Source organism: Hyperolius riggenbachi, chromosome 8 (assembly GCF_040937935.1).
Source record: "Hyperolius riggenbachi isolate aHypRig1 chromosome 8, aHypRig1.pri, whole genome shotgun sequence".
NCBI classification, from domain to species: domain Eukaryota; kingdom Metazoa; phylum Chordata; class Amphibia; order Anura; family Hyperoliidae; genus Hyperolius; species Hyperolius riggenbachi.
In genome coordinates this window covers 129900308-129921117 of record NC_090653.1, presented here as the reverse complement: position 1 = coordinate 129921117, position 20810 = coordinate 129900308, and the positions used below count along the sequence as shown (strand labels likewise).

General features: G+C 46.3%; 1 protein-coding gene across 1 annotated transcript in view; it reads right to left on the bottom strand.

The window, feature by feature from the left end:
- Positions 1 to 15544, bottom strand: part of UBE2A (ubiquitin conjugating enzyme E2 A) — a 33235-nt gene extending 17691 nt beyond the window's left edge. The window contains exons 1-3 of the mRNA XM_068251091.1: positions 14924 to 15544; positions 14737 to 14817; positions 1487 to 1512 (exon numbers count right to left, since the gene is read on the bottom strand). Of these exons, the coding sequence (XP_068107192.1) occupies positions 1487 to 1512; positions 14737 to 14817; positions 14924 to 14967 (151 nt within the window). The 5' untranslated portion in view covers positions 14968 to 15544. The remainder of the gene's footprint in view (positions 1 to 1486; positions 1513 to 14736; positions 14818 to 14923) is intronic.
- Positions 15545 to 20810: the final 5266 nt, after the last annotated feature.

The window sequence follows — 20810 nt, the reverse complement described above, 5'->3', positions numbered from 1 at the left end:
GTGCACGACACTGTCCACTACGTCGCGCGCGCAACAACCCCCCCCCCCCCCCCAGTAAGTGGTCCCCGGGCCGGAAACGGTTGGGGACCCCTGTATTAGAGAATAGAAATGCACACATGATTAGGTTTAGGTGTTCAAGCTTAACGCACACTGGGACGCAACTTAGATGGCAGAACACAGTCCTCTGCGTGAGACCGCTTGCTGTCCTGTGGTGATCAGATCTCAGAACTAATCAACATTCTGCCCATTGCATGTGCATTTCTACAAAAATATTGGAGGTCAAGGAACAAAATAAATACTCAAAGTAAGAATACAACTTTGGAAAAACATGATGCCCTTTAGATGCCGAGTCAAAACATCTGATTCTTTTAATGCAGACTACATAGTAGAATTGAACAGCAGCTATAATTTGAATGGGGAGAACTGAGCCATGGCTAAATATCAATATGGATCCTTCCCAAGATAGTAATACAATCACAGGTTACTATAGCAATACAACGTAAGACATATCTCACTAGGAAGAAAAAAAACCTAATCAGGAAGGTGGAAACATTGATTGCCATCTCCAGGGTTTACAAATGAAGTGTCAGCTAAATAGTTCTTGCAGTACAAAGCTATACACAATCATCCTACAGCACTTTCATAGGAAGAGAAGAACAAAACCAAACCAAAAACACTTGTAGGGCCTGTGTCACACAGGAGGCTTTGAACCACTAGCTGTCAACTGCTCCCCATGCACTTGTTAGCACTCATGGAGAGGCAGAAAACACACTAAGGGGCTGTTTCCAATAGCCGCCGGGCGTCCTATGAGAAATGCGGCAGCACTTCCTGTTGTGCGAGTACGCAGCTGAATCCCAGAAGCAGTGCCATGCAAGGCTATGTGATTCGCTGCCACTTGCGTGGAAAAATGCTGCAATGTCGCCGGAATCGCTATGGCAAGCGATCCAGATGGCTGCTGCATTACCCCCCTATGGCAGAGTTTCCCGGTGCAATTTGGCCCAATTTCCACACTGGTGGAAACAGGCCCCGAGTCGCACTTGTTGCTGGGTAACTGCACCGGTATATGTGGTGTTACACACACTGCCATTCAGCTGCACTGAACCACAGATGGAAGCACTTTGTGACCAGCAGCCTGAACTACCTGACAAGCATACAGTTCAGCCTCACATGTGAAAGACCTAATCCAGGTTCTGTGAAAGTGATCTATAGATTATACTAGCTGGAAAGGTACCACAAAACCGTCCCAGAAGTCCTAAGGCTACATTCACAGTGGTGTGCTGCGGTATGTTGCATCACACAACATATAATGGAGGAAAACTTTTTTTTAAAAGAATTGCTGACGTGATGCAATTTTATTGTTATTGTGTATTTACATTGGCAGGTTAGCAGTTTGAAAAATCCATTGAGCAGAACACGATGCATGCAGTGCATTACACATCCTTTAGCAGTAGCAGTGAAGCATACTCCTATGTGTGTTATTACTCACCGTCTTCAAATGGTGTTCCCTCTGGCCTAAAAAAAGAAAAAAAAAATATGAATGCACAGAATTATTAAAACCGGAGTGCCTTCAGCTTTAAACGCAAACCTGCCCCAAACAGATACAGTGATATAAAAAAAAAAAAAAAATGATTTTACCTTCAGTGCAAACAGCATATAAATAGGATCAGCAGTTCCAGGGCTGCGGGAATTCAGATATACTGAACACGTGGTTTTGATGCTTAGTAAACTGAAGCAAAGTGACAATGCTTTCACTTTGGACCACTCCATGTCTCATAGTGGATTCTCCGGGTTCTTGGTTTTGCAAAAGCATTTCCTCGACAGCAGTTGCCAAGTCTGAGAGTGCTAGTGAGTAGGGAGCCTGGCATCTTGCTGTTTCGTCAGTTAAACTGCCCTATATGGAGTGCTTTTGAAAACAAAGAAAACCTTGAGAATTCCCCATGAGGAGATGGGCTAGTCCAAAACCTTTTGGTTCTGTCAGATTTTAACAGCTTAATTTTTTTGCTGGAGTGGTCCTTTAAAGTGAGCCTGAGGTGGGCTCATAAAATTAAAAACCTAGGCTACCCGATCCGGGGGGTTGGCCGGATCAGGTAGCCACCAAACCCACCACTCCTGTGGGCACGACACTGGAAGGAGAGATCGTGTCTCATTCAGAGTGCAAAGAGGCGGGGGAGCGGCAGGGGGTGCAGCCAGGGAGAGTGCGCTTCCCAATGGCAGCTCTGCAACACCTGCAGAAACCTTTAAGTGAGCGTTGTCAGCAGGGAATCCCTCTCACCATGTTTACCTCAGATGGTGACAAATGTCGCTAACTTCAGGGGGACAGAGGGATGTCAGTAGGCAGAGAACATGCCTCTGTCCCAGCTGCCGCCCCCCCCCCCCCCATGAACCGCCCCAGGTTCTCTTTAAGATTTAAGTGCTTTTAACTCTACGGAGGCTGCATCACACTATATAGCCTTTTAATGTCTAGCCCTAAATCAAAACTGCCACTTTTATCAGGATCTTCAACAAGACTGTACACCTAAGTGGAGAAAGAAGAAGATTTTCTCTATTGGGGGATACAGTGGTTGCAATATAGAGTGACATGACTATCCCAAACGGAAGCACATAGGAAAGTATCCCCAATGTGGACACTATAGCAGAAAGAACCTGACAGAAGTTATAATGCTTAAATTGAAGACAACTCCCAAGGAATTAGGGTGAGTACACAAATCCAATTTTGATTGGCCAATTTTACCACTTTAAAGGTAACCTGAGATGGGCTGGAGAAAAAAATAAATAAAAACATACCTGGTGCTTCCCCCAGCCCCCTTTAGGCTGATCACTCCCTCGCTGTCCTGTGCAGCCTGGATCCGCAATTCAGCCCAGAAAATCCTTAGGTCTGGAATGTGTTGTGCATGTGCAGCCCAGCCGTGCTCCTGTTACCAGGAGCGTCCTGCTCAGTACTACTGCGCAGGCGGAGAATACGTCCTGCCACAAGAGTACGCACAGCCGGACTGTGCCAACTGGTCCCAAATGAAGGACTTTACTAGCCAAATTGCGGAGGATCCAGGTGGTGGTGCAGGACGACAGAGAGGGAGCGATCAGGCTGGAGGAAGCCCCAGGTATGTATAATGTTTTTCTATCCCCCATGTCTCAGGTACACTAACCATTTTAGCTGCTTGGACGTGATTGTCATGTCCAGGTGGGCTACTGTTGCACGCGCTCCTGTATTACCCCAAGTTAGCCTGGAGATCAATGATTGACTGGCCAAATAGTAAAACTACATGTACATACATTTTTTTTTTCCACATAAAACAAAAATCACATTTAAAATTAACTGTTTTACACCCCCACACCCAAACACCCCCCCCCCCTCAAAATGTTTTATTTTTATAAAGCAAATAGGTACCTAAGGGTCTAAAAAAAAAAAAATTTTAATATGCATGTCAAGAGATTATATTAATTTTTTTTAAATTATAAGCTTGTAAATGGTGATCGACACAAAACTGGAAAAAAAAAATGTACCTTTATTTCCAAATAAAATATTGGCACTATACATTGTGATAGGGCAGCGCTTCCGTGAGAGGCAGAGCTTTCAGCTACAGCTCTGCCTCTCCACGGATCTATCAGCGCCGGATCGCCGCCTCCACCCGTCCCTCTCAGTCTTCCTTCACTGAGAGGGACGAGGAGGCGCGGAGATACGCGCTGATTGATACGTAAGGAGGCAGAGCTGCGGCTGAATGCTCTGCCTCCTCCAGCAGCAAAATCCATGACCAAGAAAGTCGTGGATTTTGCAGGGCAGAGGGAGGGGGAAGTTTAGGGGGATTTAGTTAGATTTCAGCTGCAGGGATGCAGCGTTTTAGTTAGGGCTATCATGTTAAACATCTTTTAAATAAAAAGATGATTTTTATAAGACTTTAGTGTCTCTTTAAATGGTGTAATAACTGGGACAAATAAAATGTATGGGTTTTAATTATGATAGCATGTATTTTAACCACTTCACCACTGAGGGGTTTTACCCCCTGAGCACCAGAGCAATTTCCACCTTTCAGCGCTCCTTCCATTCATCTATAACTTTATTATTACTTATCACAATGAAATGAACTATATTTTGTTTTTTCCGCCACCAATTAGGCTTTCTTTAGGTGGGACATTATGCCAAAAATTATTTTATTCTAAATGTGTGTTAATGGGAAAATAGGAAAAATGTGGGAAAAATTTTTTATTATTGTTTTTAAATAATGCATGCTACTGTAATTAAAACCCATGAAATTTGCCCTTTTGTCCCGGTTATAAAACCATTTAAATGATGTCCCTATCACAATGTTTGGCGCCAATATTTTATTTGGAAATAAGGTGCATTTTTTTCAGTTTTGCGTCTATCCCTAATTACAAGCCCATAGTTTATAAAGTAACAGTGTTGTACCCTCCTGACAAATATTTAAAAAGTTCAGTCCCTAAGGTAACTTTTTTTTAATTGAAAATTTTTTAATTTTTTTTCATTACAAAAAAAAAAAAAAAAAAAATGGGGAGTGTGGGAGGTAATGAGTTAATTTTTTGTGTATAACTAATTCATTTGTGTTTGAAAAATGTTTAGGGTGTGGTTTTACTATTTGGCCACAAGATAGCAACAGTAACTTTGTCTAATGCGACCTCCAAGCGTCCTTCCGGACGCTCGGAGGAAGTATAAGGAGGCTGGACACGTGAGTTTTCACAATGATCGCGCTGCCCATAGGAGAGCAGCGGATCATTGCGGGGCTTAGATCAACGAACGGGAATGGATTTTCCCGTTCATTGATCTCCGGGCGAGCGGGCGGCGGCGTGTTTACGAGCGGGAGCGCGGGCAGCGGCGGGAGTGCGCAAAGTACGGATTTCTCCGTCCCTGGGGGTTAAAGGATGGAAAAAGGGACGGAGAAATTCGTACGGGCGGGGGTAGAGTGGTTAAAGCTATAATGGCCGAAAACTGAAATGAATTATTTCCATTTTTTCCTGTTAAAATACATTAAAAAAAAACAATTCTTAGCAAAAATGTACCACCCAAAGAAAGCCCAATTGGTGGTGGAAAAGATATAGATCAATTGTGATAATTAGTGATAAAGTTATTGGCAAATGAATGGGAGGTGAAAATTGCTCGGATGCACAGGGTGAAAAAACACAGGGCTGAAACGGTTAACGTAGAATGAGAGCTTAGCTACACAATCTGTTCATAGTATTCTAAGCCTAACGGCCTTCATACTATGTGGAAGTGGTAAAATTGTCAAGTGACTGGCCAATCAAAATGGGAGGAGTATGTAGCCTTTAAAGGTGTAAGGGCTTAGTCACACTTGGGGCATTTTCAGCCTGTTTTCAAGTGAGATTTTTAAAAATCGCCTACAAAATGCTGGTGCAATGAATCTCTATGAGAAGGTTTATATCATCTATAGATTCATATTACCAATAACTGAGGAGTTTGTATCAAGTGATGTCATGGCTGAGCAATGGAAGTTCAATACTGCAGATGCCACACTGAGTCATGTAGCAGACATACACCCATTGCTTTGTGTTTAAACTGGGGAGAAAAGTTAATCAGACTACAGCACAAGCAGTGGACTTCAAAACATAACAGCAATGCCAATACTTTTAATAGGGGCAGTGGTATATACACATTCAATCATAAAAATGGTTAGATTATTGCTGTCCTACTTTAATTAGAACTGTAAAGACTCAGGATCAGATTGTCACTGTCAGCCTATGAGTGTTGTTCCATGCCATGTTATCACAATAAGAGGCAATCATGAGAATCACTAGGGAGAAATTATTTGCTAAACAAATGTTCGTGCCATCTGCCAACGTGTAGTCACTTCTCTCCCAGGACCAGCTGCTGAAAGAAAGGGAAGTGCAGAGTTTTCACCCACATCACAAGAGTTAACAATACACTGTTTGATAGCGGCATAAGTCGTTTAACCCTCCTGGCGGTCTATTAAAAACCGCCAGGGCGCAGCGCAGCAGTTTTTTTTAAATCATGTAGCGAGCCTAGGGCTCGCTACATGACAGCCGCTATGCAGCGGCATCCCCCCACCCTCTTCAATCGCCTCCAGCGATCAAGCCCATCCAGAAATCCTGTTCTGAACAGTGTTTCCATCAGGGCACACATCCTGAACTGCTTGTGTATAGGCAACTTGGCAGTGTTCCTTTTTTTCCCTCAGTGTAAGGGCTCAGCCACACTAAGCACTTTCCCGATTTCTTGTGAATGATTAGCGTGCAAAAAAATAAAAAAAATTTTGATTATCCAATCAGCTGAAAATCTGTGCCGCCAAGTGCATGCCTGACCGACAATGCAACCAATTTTGGGTCCTGAAATAGGTCGTATTGTCAATTGTGCATGGGCCGACTTGCTTAACAGGTGCACGGTGCTAGCGGCGTGCCCTTTCAGCACAATCGACGAACCCCCGGCACTGTTCGTGCTACTATTAATTATCCCCTCCCCACCCCCCTTGGTGCCCAGTGCAAGTTATACTTTCCCTTTTTACACCTCCTCTGCTTGTCCTTGCAGGCTCCAGGTGCTCCGCATGGTTGCCTGGTAAGGGGCGCGCATATGATGTCATGCACACAGTCACGTTACAAGGCAACCATGTAGTGCGCGTGTAAGCAAAACAGAGTGCACCCAGACAAGCGGAGGTCGCGGACAGGTAATGTATAACATGTATTGGGGTGGACACTTAACATTAGGGGGGAAAGCATCGGGGCGACGAGGTTGTCGGATGCGGCGTCACAAGGCGATGCCGGATCGATCTCAGCATTAAATTGATCAGGAATCGGCCTGCGGTGTATGGGCAGCTGACAGATCTCTCTAATTGAATCTGATAGAGAGATTTGTCTCTTGGTCGAATCTGCCCATCGCTAGCTTTATTCACAAGAGTCAGTAAGCATTTTAACTTTTAGATATAAAATAAAATTAATGGATGCAAGGAAAGTCTACTTAGGAGGATGATTACAGATATAGTTTCTTTCCTCAGACTAACAAATGCCACTTGTCAGGATGTGTTAGAGACACTTCAGGTTATTGGTTGGTTTACTTTATAAAGAAATGGAAAATATATGCTTCTCAGTAGAGAATTAAATGCATTATGGAATGTGAGGAGTGCCAGTGCTCTGACACAAGAAAACCTCAGCATATGTCATGCACTGTAAGTTACATAAATGGAATTTAGTGCTTGCCATTGGCAGTTCCCACTGTTACCATTTAAAGCAAATGCAAACTAACATTCTGAATTAATTTAGGCAGACTGAAAAAAAAAAAAAATTGCAAACGTGAACAAATATGCAAATGCTGCTGAGCTCTGAATCATGCAGCATTGGGGAAAGGTTTGTTTACATTTGCATGTACTGGATGTCAGTCAAAACTCCATAGCATAGTTTAAAGTGAACCTCCGGACTAAAAATTGACTCAGCAGCACTGAAAAGGCCTGGTGGTTCGTTAACAGTTTCACAGCATTAGAACTTTTTTTCTCTAATACAAGCCTCATTTTTAGCTGCACAGATGAAAACTGCCCGGGCTTTTCCCCTGATGCTGTGCAAAGCATGATGGGATTTCTGATTTTGTTCTCGTTCTGCTGTTTTGGTGCAATTTTTTTTTTACATTTTAAATTTGACATTTGAAGCCTAGCGTGTGCAGCTGGGAGGGGTAATAAGGACACAGGATAGTTGGAACTGTGTCTCCTGCTCCTTGTCACCTCCTTTCCACCAAAAAGAGGTCTGCCCCCATGACAAAGATGGCAGCCCCCATGAATCACAAACATTTGCCTGTTTTAAAACAGGGCGGGTAAGATTATATTACCTATCTATTCTAATTAACATAACTCATGTAACTTGATGACAGTATGTTTGTTTAGGCTGAAGTTCCCCTTTAACCATCTATTGGCTCTAAAACAAAAAGGTTCCAGTTTGAAGGCTTTTGATTCAATTGGAAGTGCCAATCATACTAATCAGTTTAGCATTAAAATTACTTTTTAGCCTTCTCAATATGAAGCCCTCTTTCAGCAGGTGTCTGAGCTGGAACTGCAATATGCAAATATACCAAAATTGCTACAAAGCTCTGACTGCTCTCACAGCATCAGTGCTGCCCTTTAGACGGTGCAAATAAAACAAGCAAGACATTCAGGGGTTTTCCACTTTCGAGTCTCTTGGAAGAATTCTTAAGAATATATTAAGCAGCACATTCTTTTGGTTTTCTGACAGAGCTTGCAATGAAGGTTTCTGGAACTGTCTGCCAGCACTGTAACGCACACGTTGCCTATGGTTGCACACTACATGGTACGTCACAGAGCCTTTTCTGGCAGTTACCAGAACATTGCTTGGTAACCTGTCCAACAGTGATAAAACCAGCAAACCACAGTGTGGGCGAATGCTGCGACCAAGGACTCCTCTGAAACCCTAATAGGTATTAACTTTATATTTTAGTAAAGGTCACTGCATCTGGGATTACTGCTTCTTTGTTCATGCTGGCTGTTTTAGGCAAGAAAATAAGCAACACCCATTCTTTTCATTCTTATCCAAAGAAAAAGCAGATGCCTCATGCATATGGTACCAACAGAGCAGAAGACCCTCCTGACAGGCTGTACACCTGGTATACAAATATGATCGTGTGAACATCTTGGACGGACCTTTTTTAATTTATGCATGGATTGATAATCAGCCCAGATTGTACATATATGGGCATTTTTAAATAATTGCCAACAGGATCACCTTTGTTCCCAAATAGTTTTGTACTGCATGTGGGAAGTCTTTGAGAATAGAGCCCAATGAAGGGGATTAAAAAGGATAGTGATGGAGGCGGACTACAGGAGACAAGGTTATTAAAAATTATTTCAGCCCTTGGTCACTGGGACAATTTAAAGCACACCTGAACTGAGAGAAACACTGAGGCTGACTTTTTTTAAATGGAAAAAAAAAACAAAAAACTGCACAAGCATGCAGATCAGATGTTTCTGACTGAAGTATGACTGGATTAGCCACATGCTTGTTTCAGGTGTAATTCAGACACTACTGCAGCCAAAAAGATCAGCAGGATGCCAGACAAGTGATATTGTTTAAAAGGAACTAAATATGTCAACCTTCATCTCTCAGTGACTAAATCTATGAATTTTAAAGCCAAAGCAGGAGATTTTGGCACCAGCGCTTCACAGCCACTTTGGGTGCCTGGAGTTTCAGCTGGGGGCGCCGCACAAAAACAAAGTAGCCGATGTGATTGTACCTGTTGAACAATCTCTGAACAAGTGGGGGAGGGTACGTGCCGGTAAGATGTATGGCTGCACAGCGTCACAGCACTGTGGAATATGTTGGCGCTATATAAATACAAAATTATAAATTAATAACTGTTGCTCAATAGATTTCTACTGAAATCTATTGAGTTTGAAACTGCAGTGTAGAAAATCATCATTATGATCGTTTTCAGATCAGAAAGTAAATGAAAGGCAAACAAGTGAGGCTAGTATGGTTGAGGTGAGCCAGCATGAAAGTCAAAAGGGAATAGTAGGAGCTTTCAGAGGCGGATCTTGCATCCTTACACTACTGCTAATAACGTTTTGGCTGGGAGATATATGTTTGCTTAATTCCATACTTCAAGTGTAACCGAATGATCCCTTTGATGGAACATTTTCGGTATTGTCAGCTGAGAAATTTCTTTTCTTAAAAATGTCACTCATGGGGGTCTCTGAATGCTACTTTTTTTTCAACATTTTTATCTCTGAGCAGGTGCCTAGTGGGATACATTTTGTTACTCTAGTCTACACCCACTTAATGGGTTTTGCAGCCAAATCCAAAACTAGTAGCATGATAACCTGGGATGCGGATTTGAACCAAGGTTTAGACTTGGCCCACTGGAATGGTTTATTTACCAACATGAAAACAACCTACAACTTTTTCTAATTGCACAATAAAACTTTAGTGAAAGAAAGCCCATAGGGAACAGTTCTCTAATCACAGCAATGTCTAAAACTTGAAGCAGCATTTAAATTGCCCTAATAGTCTGGATGTATCACTACTATGACCTACCTAAAACTTAGCAGATAGAGAAGGTGCTGTCCACCCAATCACGTTAGCAGAATTTTACCTTAACCTGCCTGGCGTTCTATTAAGATCGCCAGGCAGGCTGCGGGAGGGTTTTTTTTTTAATAAAAAAAAACAAAACTATTTCATGCAGCCAACTGAAAGTTGGCTGCATGAAAGCCCACTAGAGGGCGCTCCGGAGGCGTTCTTCCGATCGCCTCCGGCGACCAGAATAAACAAGGAAGGCCGCAATGAGCGGCCTTCCTTGTTTTGCTTACATCGTCGCTATAGCGACGAGCGGAGTGACGTCATCGACGTCAGCCGACGTCCTGACGTCAGCCGCCTCCGATCCAGCCCTTAGCGCTGGCCGGAACTTTTTGTTCCGGCTACGCTGGGCTCAGGCGGCTGGGGGGACCCTCTTTCGCCGCTGCTTACGGCGGATCGCCGCAGAGCGGCGGCGATCAGGCAGCACACGCGGCTGGCAAAGTGCCGGCTGCGTGTGCTGCTTTTTATTTCAGCCAAATCGGCCCAGCAGGGCCTGAGCGGCAGGCTCCGGCGGTACTGGACGAGCTGAGCTCGTCCAGACCGCCCAGCAGGTTAAACATACTAGCATAATAAAGACTTTGGCAGCACAGGGCATTTAAACAGTATGGAAAAGTTTTTTTTCTTTTTTAAAGAGGAACTGTAGTAAAATAATAAAATTGCTAATGTTTTACAATATTCATTTAAAGATTTAGTTAGTGTTTACCATTTGTAAAATTCTTCCTCTCCGATTTACATTCTGAAGTGTATCACTGAGTGACATCTTCAGTCCTGCCAGGTGATCTGTACTGAATGTTCAAAACAGATTTCTATGCACAGAGCGAGATGCTGCTTGGCAGCTTGAAAATCGTTATATCCCACAACGGTGAACTTCAGTTAGCAAACTGTCAGGACATCACACTGTGGCAGGGGTTTCACCACAATATCAGCCATACAAACCTCCTGATAATCTATACAAGAAAAGGTAAAGATTTCTCATAGGAAAGGGGGTAGCAGCTTTTGATTGGGATGAAGTTCAATCCTTGGTTAAAGTTGCTCTTTAATTTTGGGGAAGGAACATTGATCAGTCATTTTCCGATTGAAGAGATTTTAAAGACAAACAAAGACAAACACTTATATAGCGCTTTTCTCCTGGCGGACTCAAAGCGCCAGAGCTGCAGCGACTAGGACGCACTCTATAGGCAGTAGCAGTGTTAGGGAGACTTGCCTAAGGTCTCCTGCTGAATAGGTGCTGGCTTACTGAACAGACAGAGCAGAGATTCAAACCCTGGTCTCCTGTGTCAGAGGCAGAGCCCTTAACCATTACACCATCCATCCACTAGATCTCCACTGAGATTAGTGGCTTTAATGTGAAGAATGGTAGTCCCGGAGATAGCAAGGAATACTCAGAGACGAAAATAAAACTGACAAGTTATCTATCCTCCTAAAAAGGACTTCTGTAGACATACCCTAGTCTAATTTTATATTTAAAGAGGCACTACGGTGAACAATTGTAAAATATTTGCAAACATACAAATAAGAAATACGTTTTTTCCCAGAGTAAAATGAGCCATAAATTACTTATCTCCTAGATTGCTGTCCCTCACAGTAGGTAGTAGGAATCTAACAGAAGTGACAGGTTTTGGACTAGTCCATCTCTTCATAGTGGATTCTCAGCAAGGCTTTTATTAAGATATTCCCTAAAAAGGATTTAACCACCCTGGCGTTCTGATTAAATCGCCAGGGTGGCTGCGGGAGGGTTTTTTTTTAATAAAAAAAAAAACTATTTCATGCAGCCAACTGAAAGTTGGCTGCATGAAAGCCCACTAGAGGGCGCTCCGGAGGCGATCTTCTGATCGCCTCCGGCGGCAAGAAATAACACGGAAGGCCGCAATGAGCGGCCCTCCGTGTTTCGCTTCCCTTCGTCGCCATGGCGACGAGCGGAGTGACGACGTCTGCCGCCTCCGATCCAGCCCTTAGCGCTGGCCGGAACTGTTTGTTCCGGCTACGCTGGGCTCGGGCGGCTGGGGGGACCCTCTTTCGCCGCTGCACGCGGCGGATCGCCGCGCTGCAGCGGCGATCAGGCAGCACACGCGGCTGGCAAAGTGCCGGCTGCGTGTGCTGCACTTTATTTGGTGAAAATCGGCCCAGCAGGGCCTGAGCGGCAGCCTCTGGCGGTGTTGGACGAGCTGAGCTCGTCCAGACCGCTCAGCAGGTTAAACAATGATGTCAGCTAGCCTCCACGCTCACTATACAGCTTAGCAGTTGGACAGAGCAACTGCCATTCACGAAGTGCTTTTGAAAATAAATCCGAGAATCCCCTTTGACGAAATGGACTAGTCCAAAACCTGGGCAAAGTAATGCATGGCTCAATTTACTCAAAAAAAAAAAAAAGTCCTTATTTGTATGTTTGCACATATTATAAATTTTACTATTTTGCGCCATAGTGCCCCTTTAACCACTTCAGGATTCTGCGTACGCTTAAGTACGCCCCTGAATCCTGAAGTGGATTCCATACGAGCGGTCATTCCATGTCAGCTCACGGAGGGTGTCTCCGTGAACACCCTGCGAGCCGATCGGTGGCTCGCAGGGTAAATGTAAACACGGGGAAGATTTTCCCCGGTGTTTACATGTATACGGCGCTGCTGCGCAGCAGCGCCGTAGATGAGATCGGCGATCCCCGGCCTCTGATTGGCCGGGGATCGCCGGCATCTGATAGGCTAAAGCCTATCCCATCAGGCGCAGGACGGAAATCCGTCCTGCGCCACTCACAGAGGAAGGGAGAGGGAGGGAAGGAGGCCAGAAAGCGCTGCGGAGGGGGGCTTTGAAGAGCCCCCCGCAAGCAGCCGGCGGCGATCAGACCCCCCCAGCAGGACATCCCCCTAGTGGGGAAAGAAGGGTGGCAGTCTGATCGCCTTGGCTGCCAACTGATCGGTGCTGCAGGCTGGAGAGCCCACGCAGCACCGATCAGCAAAAAACACTGTGGTACAGAAGTGGTTAAAGGGAACCAGAGACACCATGAAAAAGATATTATACATACCTGGGGCTTCCTCCAGCCCCATACGCACTGATCGCTCCCACGCCACCGTCCTCCGCTCCCTGTATCAGCCAGTTCCGGGTCCCGTAGTTTCGGCCAGTCGGCGTCAGCACGTGGCCAATTGTCCGCATCCCCGGAGCTCCCAGCATACCATTACGCGTGCGGCTGCATACTGCGCAGCCACACGCGTAAGGGTATGCTGGGAGCCCCTGTGATGCGGACAATTGGCCGCGTCCGCCGGAAGTGATGGAACCCGGTACCGGCGGATCCAGGAAGCGGAGGATGTCGGCGTGGGAGCGATCCAGGCTTATGGGGCTGGAAGAAGCCCCAGGTATGTATAAAATCTTTTTTTCTTTTTCTATGTCTGGCGTCTCTGGTTCCCTTTAAGTACACCAAGTTTTTACTGGTTCATGGTCTCTGCTCAATGACATTTATTGAAGTATGCCATAGCCAAAATCTGTCAGAGCAGTGCTTTTCAGCACAGGTAGATTTGGGCACCACTATAGACTAGAATAGAAATTACTTGTAAAGTGGCACTCAGTGAGTACCGTCAGCGCTGTCAGAAGATGGAGCCAAAGTTGCTTTTAAAACAATAATTCGGTCTTGAGCAATAGCTGGAAGCCAAATTATATCATTCCCCACTATCCATGGCAGCCTGGAGGGGGAATAGTAATTAACACAGCCCAGACTTGTGCAGAAGCAGGACCAGCCATATACTGGCTGTGTCCTGTGCCGATTTAAAGTGAATGTTTACCATAAAAAAAAAATAAAAAAGTCAGATACTCACCTGAGAGCGAAGGCTCGGTCCTAACGAGCCTCCCCTCTCCCGCGCAGGATCCCCCGTGGCAGTATTCGACCAGTTCGGTCAAATACTGCCACTTCCGCAGCCGAAGGGGGCTTTCGGAAGCCTTCGGGAGCACTCGGGCTCCCGAAGACCAGCCGCTCCATACTACGCATGCGCGAGCGCCCTCTATGACGCACTCACGCGTGCGTAGTATGGAGCGGCCCGTCTTCAGAAGCCCGAGTGCTCCCGAAGTCCTCCGAAGTCCCTGCGGCGGCGGACACGTACGGGGGAGCCAGCGCAGCACCGAGGGCACCGGGAGAGGCGAGGGAAGGCTCATTAGGACCGAGCCTTTCCTCTCCTTAGGTGAATATCTGCCTTTTTGATTTTTAAACTGGTACCCACTGGCTTTAATATGTATGCAAATCTATTAACTATTGAACCTTTTTAACACTTTCTTGCTCTGAGAAGCCAATTTCTTGCAGGAAAGTGCTTTATGGCTTTAATTCTTTATCTATAGTTCGACCATGTCACATCTGCACAGTCATTTGTACACCTGATGAAATCTCAGGAAAGGGGGGGGGGGGGGCTGAGAGGAACACCCTCATGTGTGCTTAGCACTTTATATACACGTTTATCTCATGTTACCTTTCAGGGGCTAACATTCCCCCTTCTACAGACACCATTTGTCCTGTTTGATGTGGCCGCTGTCACTTTTGTAAAGATTGCCCCACTTCCTGTTTGGACAGAAAGTCCTGGAAATGGTCTCAAATGAGGACACAGGCCACGTTCTACCCTCCAGTGTTACCGTAAAAGTATTCCTGGCTATGAGGGATTTCAGCGTGGGAACCTTCATTCTCAGGGACGGGTGACGGGCACACCAGGGAGCTCTTACCCGAATATGACGGCATTCCAGACCATAATGTTGTTCTCAGATGGGGCGCCGCTCACTCCAGCAGGGGGATCCTCCTGAAGCCTGAAAAACACATTCACAAGCCAGCCAGTTACACGAGGAGGCCGCCAAGTGGATGAGCCCAGCCCCCTCCCCAGCAGCCCCGGCTCTCGGGGGCGCAGCACCTCACCTTTTAAAGTCCCTCATAAGACGCCGTCTGGCCGGGGTTGACATCTGTCAGCGGGAATCAGTAAGGCTGCTGCAGAGACACAATGGGGATGGGGGGTGGCTGGAGGAAGCCGCTGTCTTCTGGAATCTTCCGCACAGGGTGACACCGCAACGCGCCGGCAAACAATCCCAAGCGAGCCCGGCGTCAGGAGCAAGCAGCCCTCTCTTCCGGGAGCTCCGACCCTGGCGGAGGGATATATGACGGCACGCCAAAGAAAAACAAGTCCTGCTGCTCGGACTGGGCGAACTCACGCTTGATGCGGGGAGGGGGGGGGGTACCGCTTATATCACCGGCTAAAGCCGACTCCTTTTCCAACAAGAGTCCCAAAGACCGCGATAGTGTGAGAAAACACTGTAACAACTGTATGGAAATGATATATGACTAGTTCTCCGGCACCTGATGCGGATTGCTAGAAATCCCCCTGCTTTTTGCTTGGTATAGCCCGACCAGTTCGTCACCTAAACAGCTGCTCTGCCGGGGTGACGTCCCTTGTTTACACCCCTTGCCGGTGAGTGACATGCCTCCGGCGTCTGTGCGTCGTGGGAGAGGGCGGGGGAAGTTTCGGGGTGCCTGCTGTCTGCCTGGCTGGAACACATGCATAGGCAGGAACAGGATAGCTGCGCGCAGGCAGCCACGGACAGCAACCACTGCAAGGGAAGCTGGAGGAAAAACGGAACTGTTGCCAGAGCAACCAGTAACACACTTGATGACTGTATCATTGATTAGTGATTCTTTGAAATGGTAGTTTAGGAAACAGTACTGTACAGACATGTTACTCAGCAGGGGAGGACTGGGAAGGGGGGAGATTTCCCCCCAGGCTGCCTCTCATTTAATGATTTAGGACTGGCTAATCCACAAACCACTTCATAATTATTATCCAATCGGATGAAAATCTGCCACCACAAGCATGCCCATATAACAATTTGACTTATTTTGAGTGGAAAGTAGTTGAATGTATCGATGTGCCGATGTGGTCATGAAGTGCGATAATAACAAACTATGAATGCGATGGAAACCCCAGCCGTTGTCCCTCAAAATGTATTATGTGCCCCATGGTGCCTGTGCATTTATACTTTACCTGTCATGCTGTAGCCCGTCCCTTGAGTATCCTTGCTGCATTGGCGAATGGCGACACATAACTACCGGTATATAGCACTTGGGGAGCGTGTGACGTCATTTGGGCTGGGGTTGCTGTGAAACCGGGCCTCTAGTTTGTGTTTTCCCTCCAGGCCAAAAGGTCCCAGTCCTCCCCTGTTACTCAGTTATCCAAGCATCATATTCTGTTCTATTATAGTAAACCTGAGATGAAGAAATTAGCTAATAGGTCCCTCGCCATCCTTCTCCGCTGCCTGGATCCTCTGGTACATGCCTGTTATCTTCGCTAGTCGGGGCATACTGCACAGGTGCATGCCCCGTTGTGCTCCTATCATCGGGAGCATTATGCTCCTGTATAGTAGTATTGCGCAGGCGCAGAATGCTCCCAGCCACGGGAGCTTGCACGGCCAGATTGCACCGACTGGTGAAAATAACGGCATCTACCGGACAATCCAGATGGAGGAGTACATCAAGGGAGTGATTAGCCTGAAGGGGGCTAGAGGAGCGTACGAGAGAGAACGGCGCCGGAGACTTGGGCGCAGGACACAGCCAGTATATGGCTGATCCTGCTGCCGCACAAGTCCGGGCCGTGTTAATTACTATCCCCCCTCCAGGCCGACATGGATAGTGGGGGAATGAAATAATTCGGCTTCCAGCAACCGCTGGAATCCGAATTATTGTTTTAAAAGCAACTTCAGGTCCGTCTTCTGACGGCGCTGAAGTTACTCCCTGTGCCTGCGATAGCCGTAGTTCCTATTACGGCCTATGGTGGCGCCGGCTGCGCCCAAGTCTCCTGCGCTGCTGCGCCCAAGTCTCCAGCGCTGGATTTACCGTGTTCGCTAGAGGAAGCCCCAGGTATGTTTAATTTTTTTCTCTTTCTTCATCTCAGGTACACTTTAAGAAGGGAGGAGGCATGAGGAGCATAAGGTACCCTGATGCTTGCATAACAGCAGAAGGCCAGAAGTGGTTAATCCAGCACAGTTGGCGCTAGTCTAGTTAAGGGGACCCCAGGGCTGGATTTACCATAAGGCACTGTAGGCGCGTGCCTACAGGCATCTGATGAGGGAAAGGAGGCTCACTCTGCCCCTTGAATGCCTCCCTCCCTCCTTCCCTATGCAGAGTCCTGATGAGAGTGTAAATGAGAGGTTACTCACCCTGCTCTCTGCATTCCACTGACGAGATCTCTCTTCAGTCAGGGGCAACTAAATACCGTGCCGTTCTCTGGCTACCTAATACTAAGGGGCATCTGTAGCTACCTATGATGAGCAAGGGAAGTAAGGGAGAGATAACAGCTGGGACAGCCAGCACACTTTTGGAGCTGTTTGACTGGGGTTTATAGACTCATGAATGGCAAAGTCTAGGAAGGACATCTGTGCCTATAGGCCCCTGTAAGATAAATCCAGGCCTGGGGGACCCTGCTCACGGCAATTTGGTCCCAACCACTAATATGTAATAAATAGGGGACCCAATGCAGAGGCAATCCTGGGGGCCAGGTAGATGCTAGCCCCCACCCAATCTTACTAAAGATGGTCCCATTTTATCTTACTCCATTTCTGACCCAATGGGAAACGCTATCCACGCCATCAACCAAATAGATTCAGTAAAGTTGTTGCGAGTGGAGGCGGTAAACAAAGTGAGCGCCGTGCATGAAGGCTGTGGGAAAGGGTCTTTGGTGTGAAATTTTAGAGTTTATTTTAATGGATAGTATATTCTGCTTAGTCCCCTATTTGTTACAAATTACTGGTCACAACCAGATTGTCAAGCATGGAGCAGCTGTTGGTCTGTGAGGTTTTCCCGCTGGGTCCCCTCAACTTGACTAGCTCCCAATTGAATGCACCTGATTGTTGAATGGGGCTGTAACGTTGTGTCTGTACACTGGTTAGATTTGTGGCTAGACCATTTTGAAAATTAATTTGTGTGGCAATATTCCAGTGTTTGTACACAGCCGAACAAGTATGATGTGACTGGCAACTACTATTTTTGCTCATTTTTCTATTTAACTTAAAGCATACCTGAAGTGAGAAAAAAGGGGGGGGGGGGGGGGGCGACGACTAGATACATTACTTACCTCTGTAGTGTGAAGTCTGTGGATAGTCTGAAGGCTTCCTGTATTCTCCTGCATTGCACCATTACAGCGCAAGGTCCATCTAAACCTATTTTAGAAGAGCTTGTTAAATATGGTTCTTAAGATTGCGCTACTGCGGTGTATATGTGCATATCTAGGAAAACTCATGGAGACGCATTTATTTAAGTATTTATATAGCACCGACATATTAAGCAGCACTGTACACAGGGCTGTATTTAGGGTTTGGGCTCCCCTAGGCACCCCAAACCTTTGACGCCCCCCAGGGACATTTGCGCGCCGCGGCAAAAATGGGTGTGTCCACAGAATGCAGTGGGCATGTCCATAACATACAGTGGGTGTGGCCAATTAAAATTTCCTAGTAAGAGAGCAACCGAAGTCAGTGGGGCCGTGTTTTCTACCCTGATATGAGTAAAGTGACCCTAAAAATGCAAGCAGGAACTGTTCCCCAAAAAACACACACATTAGCCAGTGTTCTCTCGCACAAAATAGTGGTAGGTATTAGATTATGAGCTCCTCTGAGAAAAGTCAGTAACATGACTATGTTCTCTGCAAAGTGCTGCAGAAGATGCCAGTGCTATATAAATACATAATAATACGGTAGAACATTAGACTATGGCAAGATTATACAATACAATACAATAACATTTGTAAAGCGCTTTTCTCCCATAGGACTCAAAGCGCATAGTTGTGTCTCAGATTAATACAGGGTTGCAGGCTGGGTTGTGTTACAGAGGAGATAGTCAGATGTTCATGAATGCCAGACTAAAGAGGTAGGTTTTCAGTTTAGACTTAAATGCTTCCAGGGATGGAGCTGTCCTGATTGGGTGTGGCAGGGAGTTCCAAAGTGTAGGGGCAGCATGACAAAAGGCTCTGTCTCCAAAGGTTTTGAGGTGGACTCTGGGGGTGACCATGGTGTTGCGTCCTTTTGATCTAAGATTGTGGGGGGTGTGATGCAGTTGCAACAAGTCCTTCAGGTATCCAGGGCCCAGATTGTGCAAGGATTTGAATGTCAGTAAGCCAATCTTAAACAGAATTCTCCATTTTATCGGTAGCCAGTGGAGTGAGTTTAGGGTTGGTGTTATGTGGCAATGGCGGGGTTGGCTCGTTAACAGCCTTGCGGCGGCATTCTGTACCAGAGCAGGGACAAGGTCCTCCAGCACCCAAGGCTGAGACACCAAAGTGCGCCCCTCCATCCCTCCCACCCCAGCCGTCACACACTGATTGCTATTAGACTAAGAGGGCACAGGGCCCACAACCTCCCCAAAACCTTAATATCTAGTTATCTGGCTTGCAGTCACTGCTATGTATCCCCTTTTCTTATTTCTTTCTGCTTCTAACATAATTAGGAATGACAGCTGAATGAATTATGCGCCCCCTCCTACACTGCGCCCTGAGGCTGGAGCCTCTGCAGCCTATGCCTCAGCCCGGCACTGTTCTGTACTAATTGCAGGCGGCGTAAGTCTTTCTTATGCAGGCCTGTGTAGAGGGCATTGCAGTAGTCTAACCTTGATGTGACGAAGGCATGGACTAGGGTTGGAAGATCCTCTGAAGGAATTAGGTGTTTAATCTTTGCAATATTCCTTAGATTAATATTCATCCACTCCTGAAGCTCAGCTAAGCATGAGTTTATTTGTGGAGTAGGGTCTGTGATGCCAGGTTTGAATGACAAATATAGCTGGGTGTCATCAGCATAGCAATGATATGTCAGGCCATGTTTTTGTATGATTTCTCCAAGTGGCAGCATGTATATGGTGAAAAGTAAAGGGGATAATATTGCGCCCTGAGGTACACCGTATTTTAGTGGTACAGGGTTGGAGAGGAAGGGCCCTAAGGCTACCCTTTGTGTTCTGCCAGCCAGGAAGGAGTTGAACCACTGGAGAACAATGCCATCTATGCCACAGTACTCTTGTAGCCTGTTGAGCAAGATTTCATGATCGACTGTGTCAAAAGCCGCTGAGAGGTCGAGCAAAATCAGGATGGAACATTGACCCTTGTCTCTTGCAATGAGCAGATCATTGCAAATCTGGGTGAGGGCTGTTTCACAGCTGTGATATTTCCTGAAGCCAGATTGAAGAGGGCCAAGGATGTTGTTTCTGGAGAGCCTGTCTTCAAGTTGGAGGTAGACAGCCCTTTCAATAACTTTTCCCAGAAAGGGGAGGTTAGAGACAGGTCTGTAGCTGTTTAGAGCATCTGGGTCTAAGGATGGTTTCTTGAGTAGTGGCCTGACGATTGCTTCTTTCAGAGTAGAGGGAAATCACCCTTCTTGTAAGGAACCGTTGACTATTTTGTGGAATGCCGGTGTAAATAGTTCAGGGCATTTCAACATGAACTTAGTGGGGCCAGGGTCCAGATCGCAGGTAGTCTGGCGAAGGTTTGAGAGGATGTCCAAGATGTCTTTTTCAGTGATTACTTTAAAATCAGACCATGGTGGTAGGCTATTTTTGCACCTGTTATATGGCTCTGCATGGGTTTCTTGGGCTGTGAATTGAATGGCAGATCGTATTGAGGAGACTTTGTCTGAGAAGAAGTGGGCAAATTTTTCGCACAGTTCCTGTGAAGGTCTGATGCTGGATTTCCTGCAAGATGGATTGCAGAGACTGTCAACCGTGCGGAATAGTTGGGCAGGTCTGTTGGCTGCATACAGGAATAAGGACTTCTTTTTGCTAA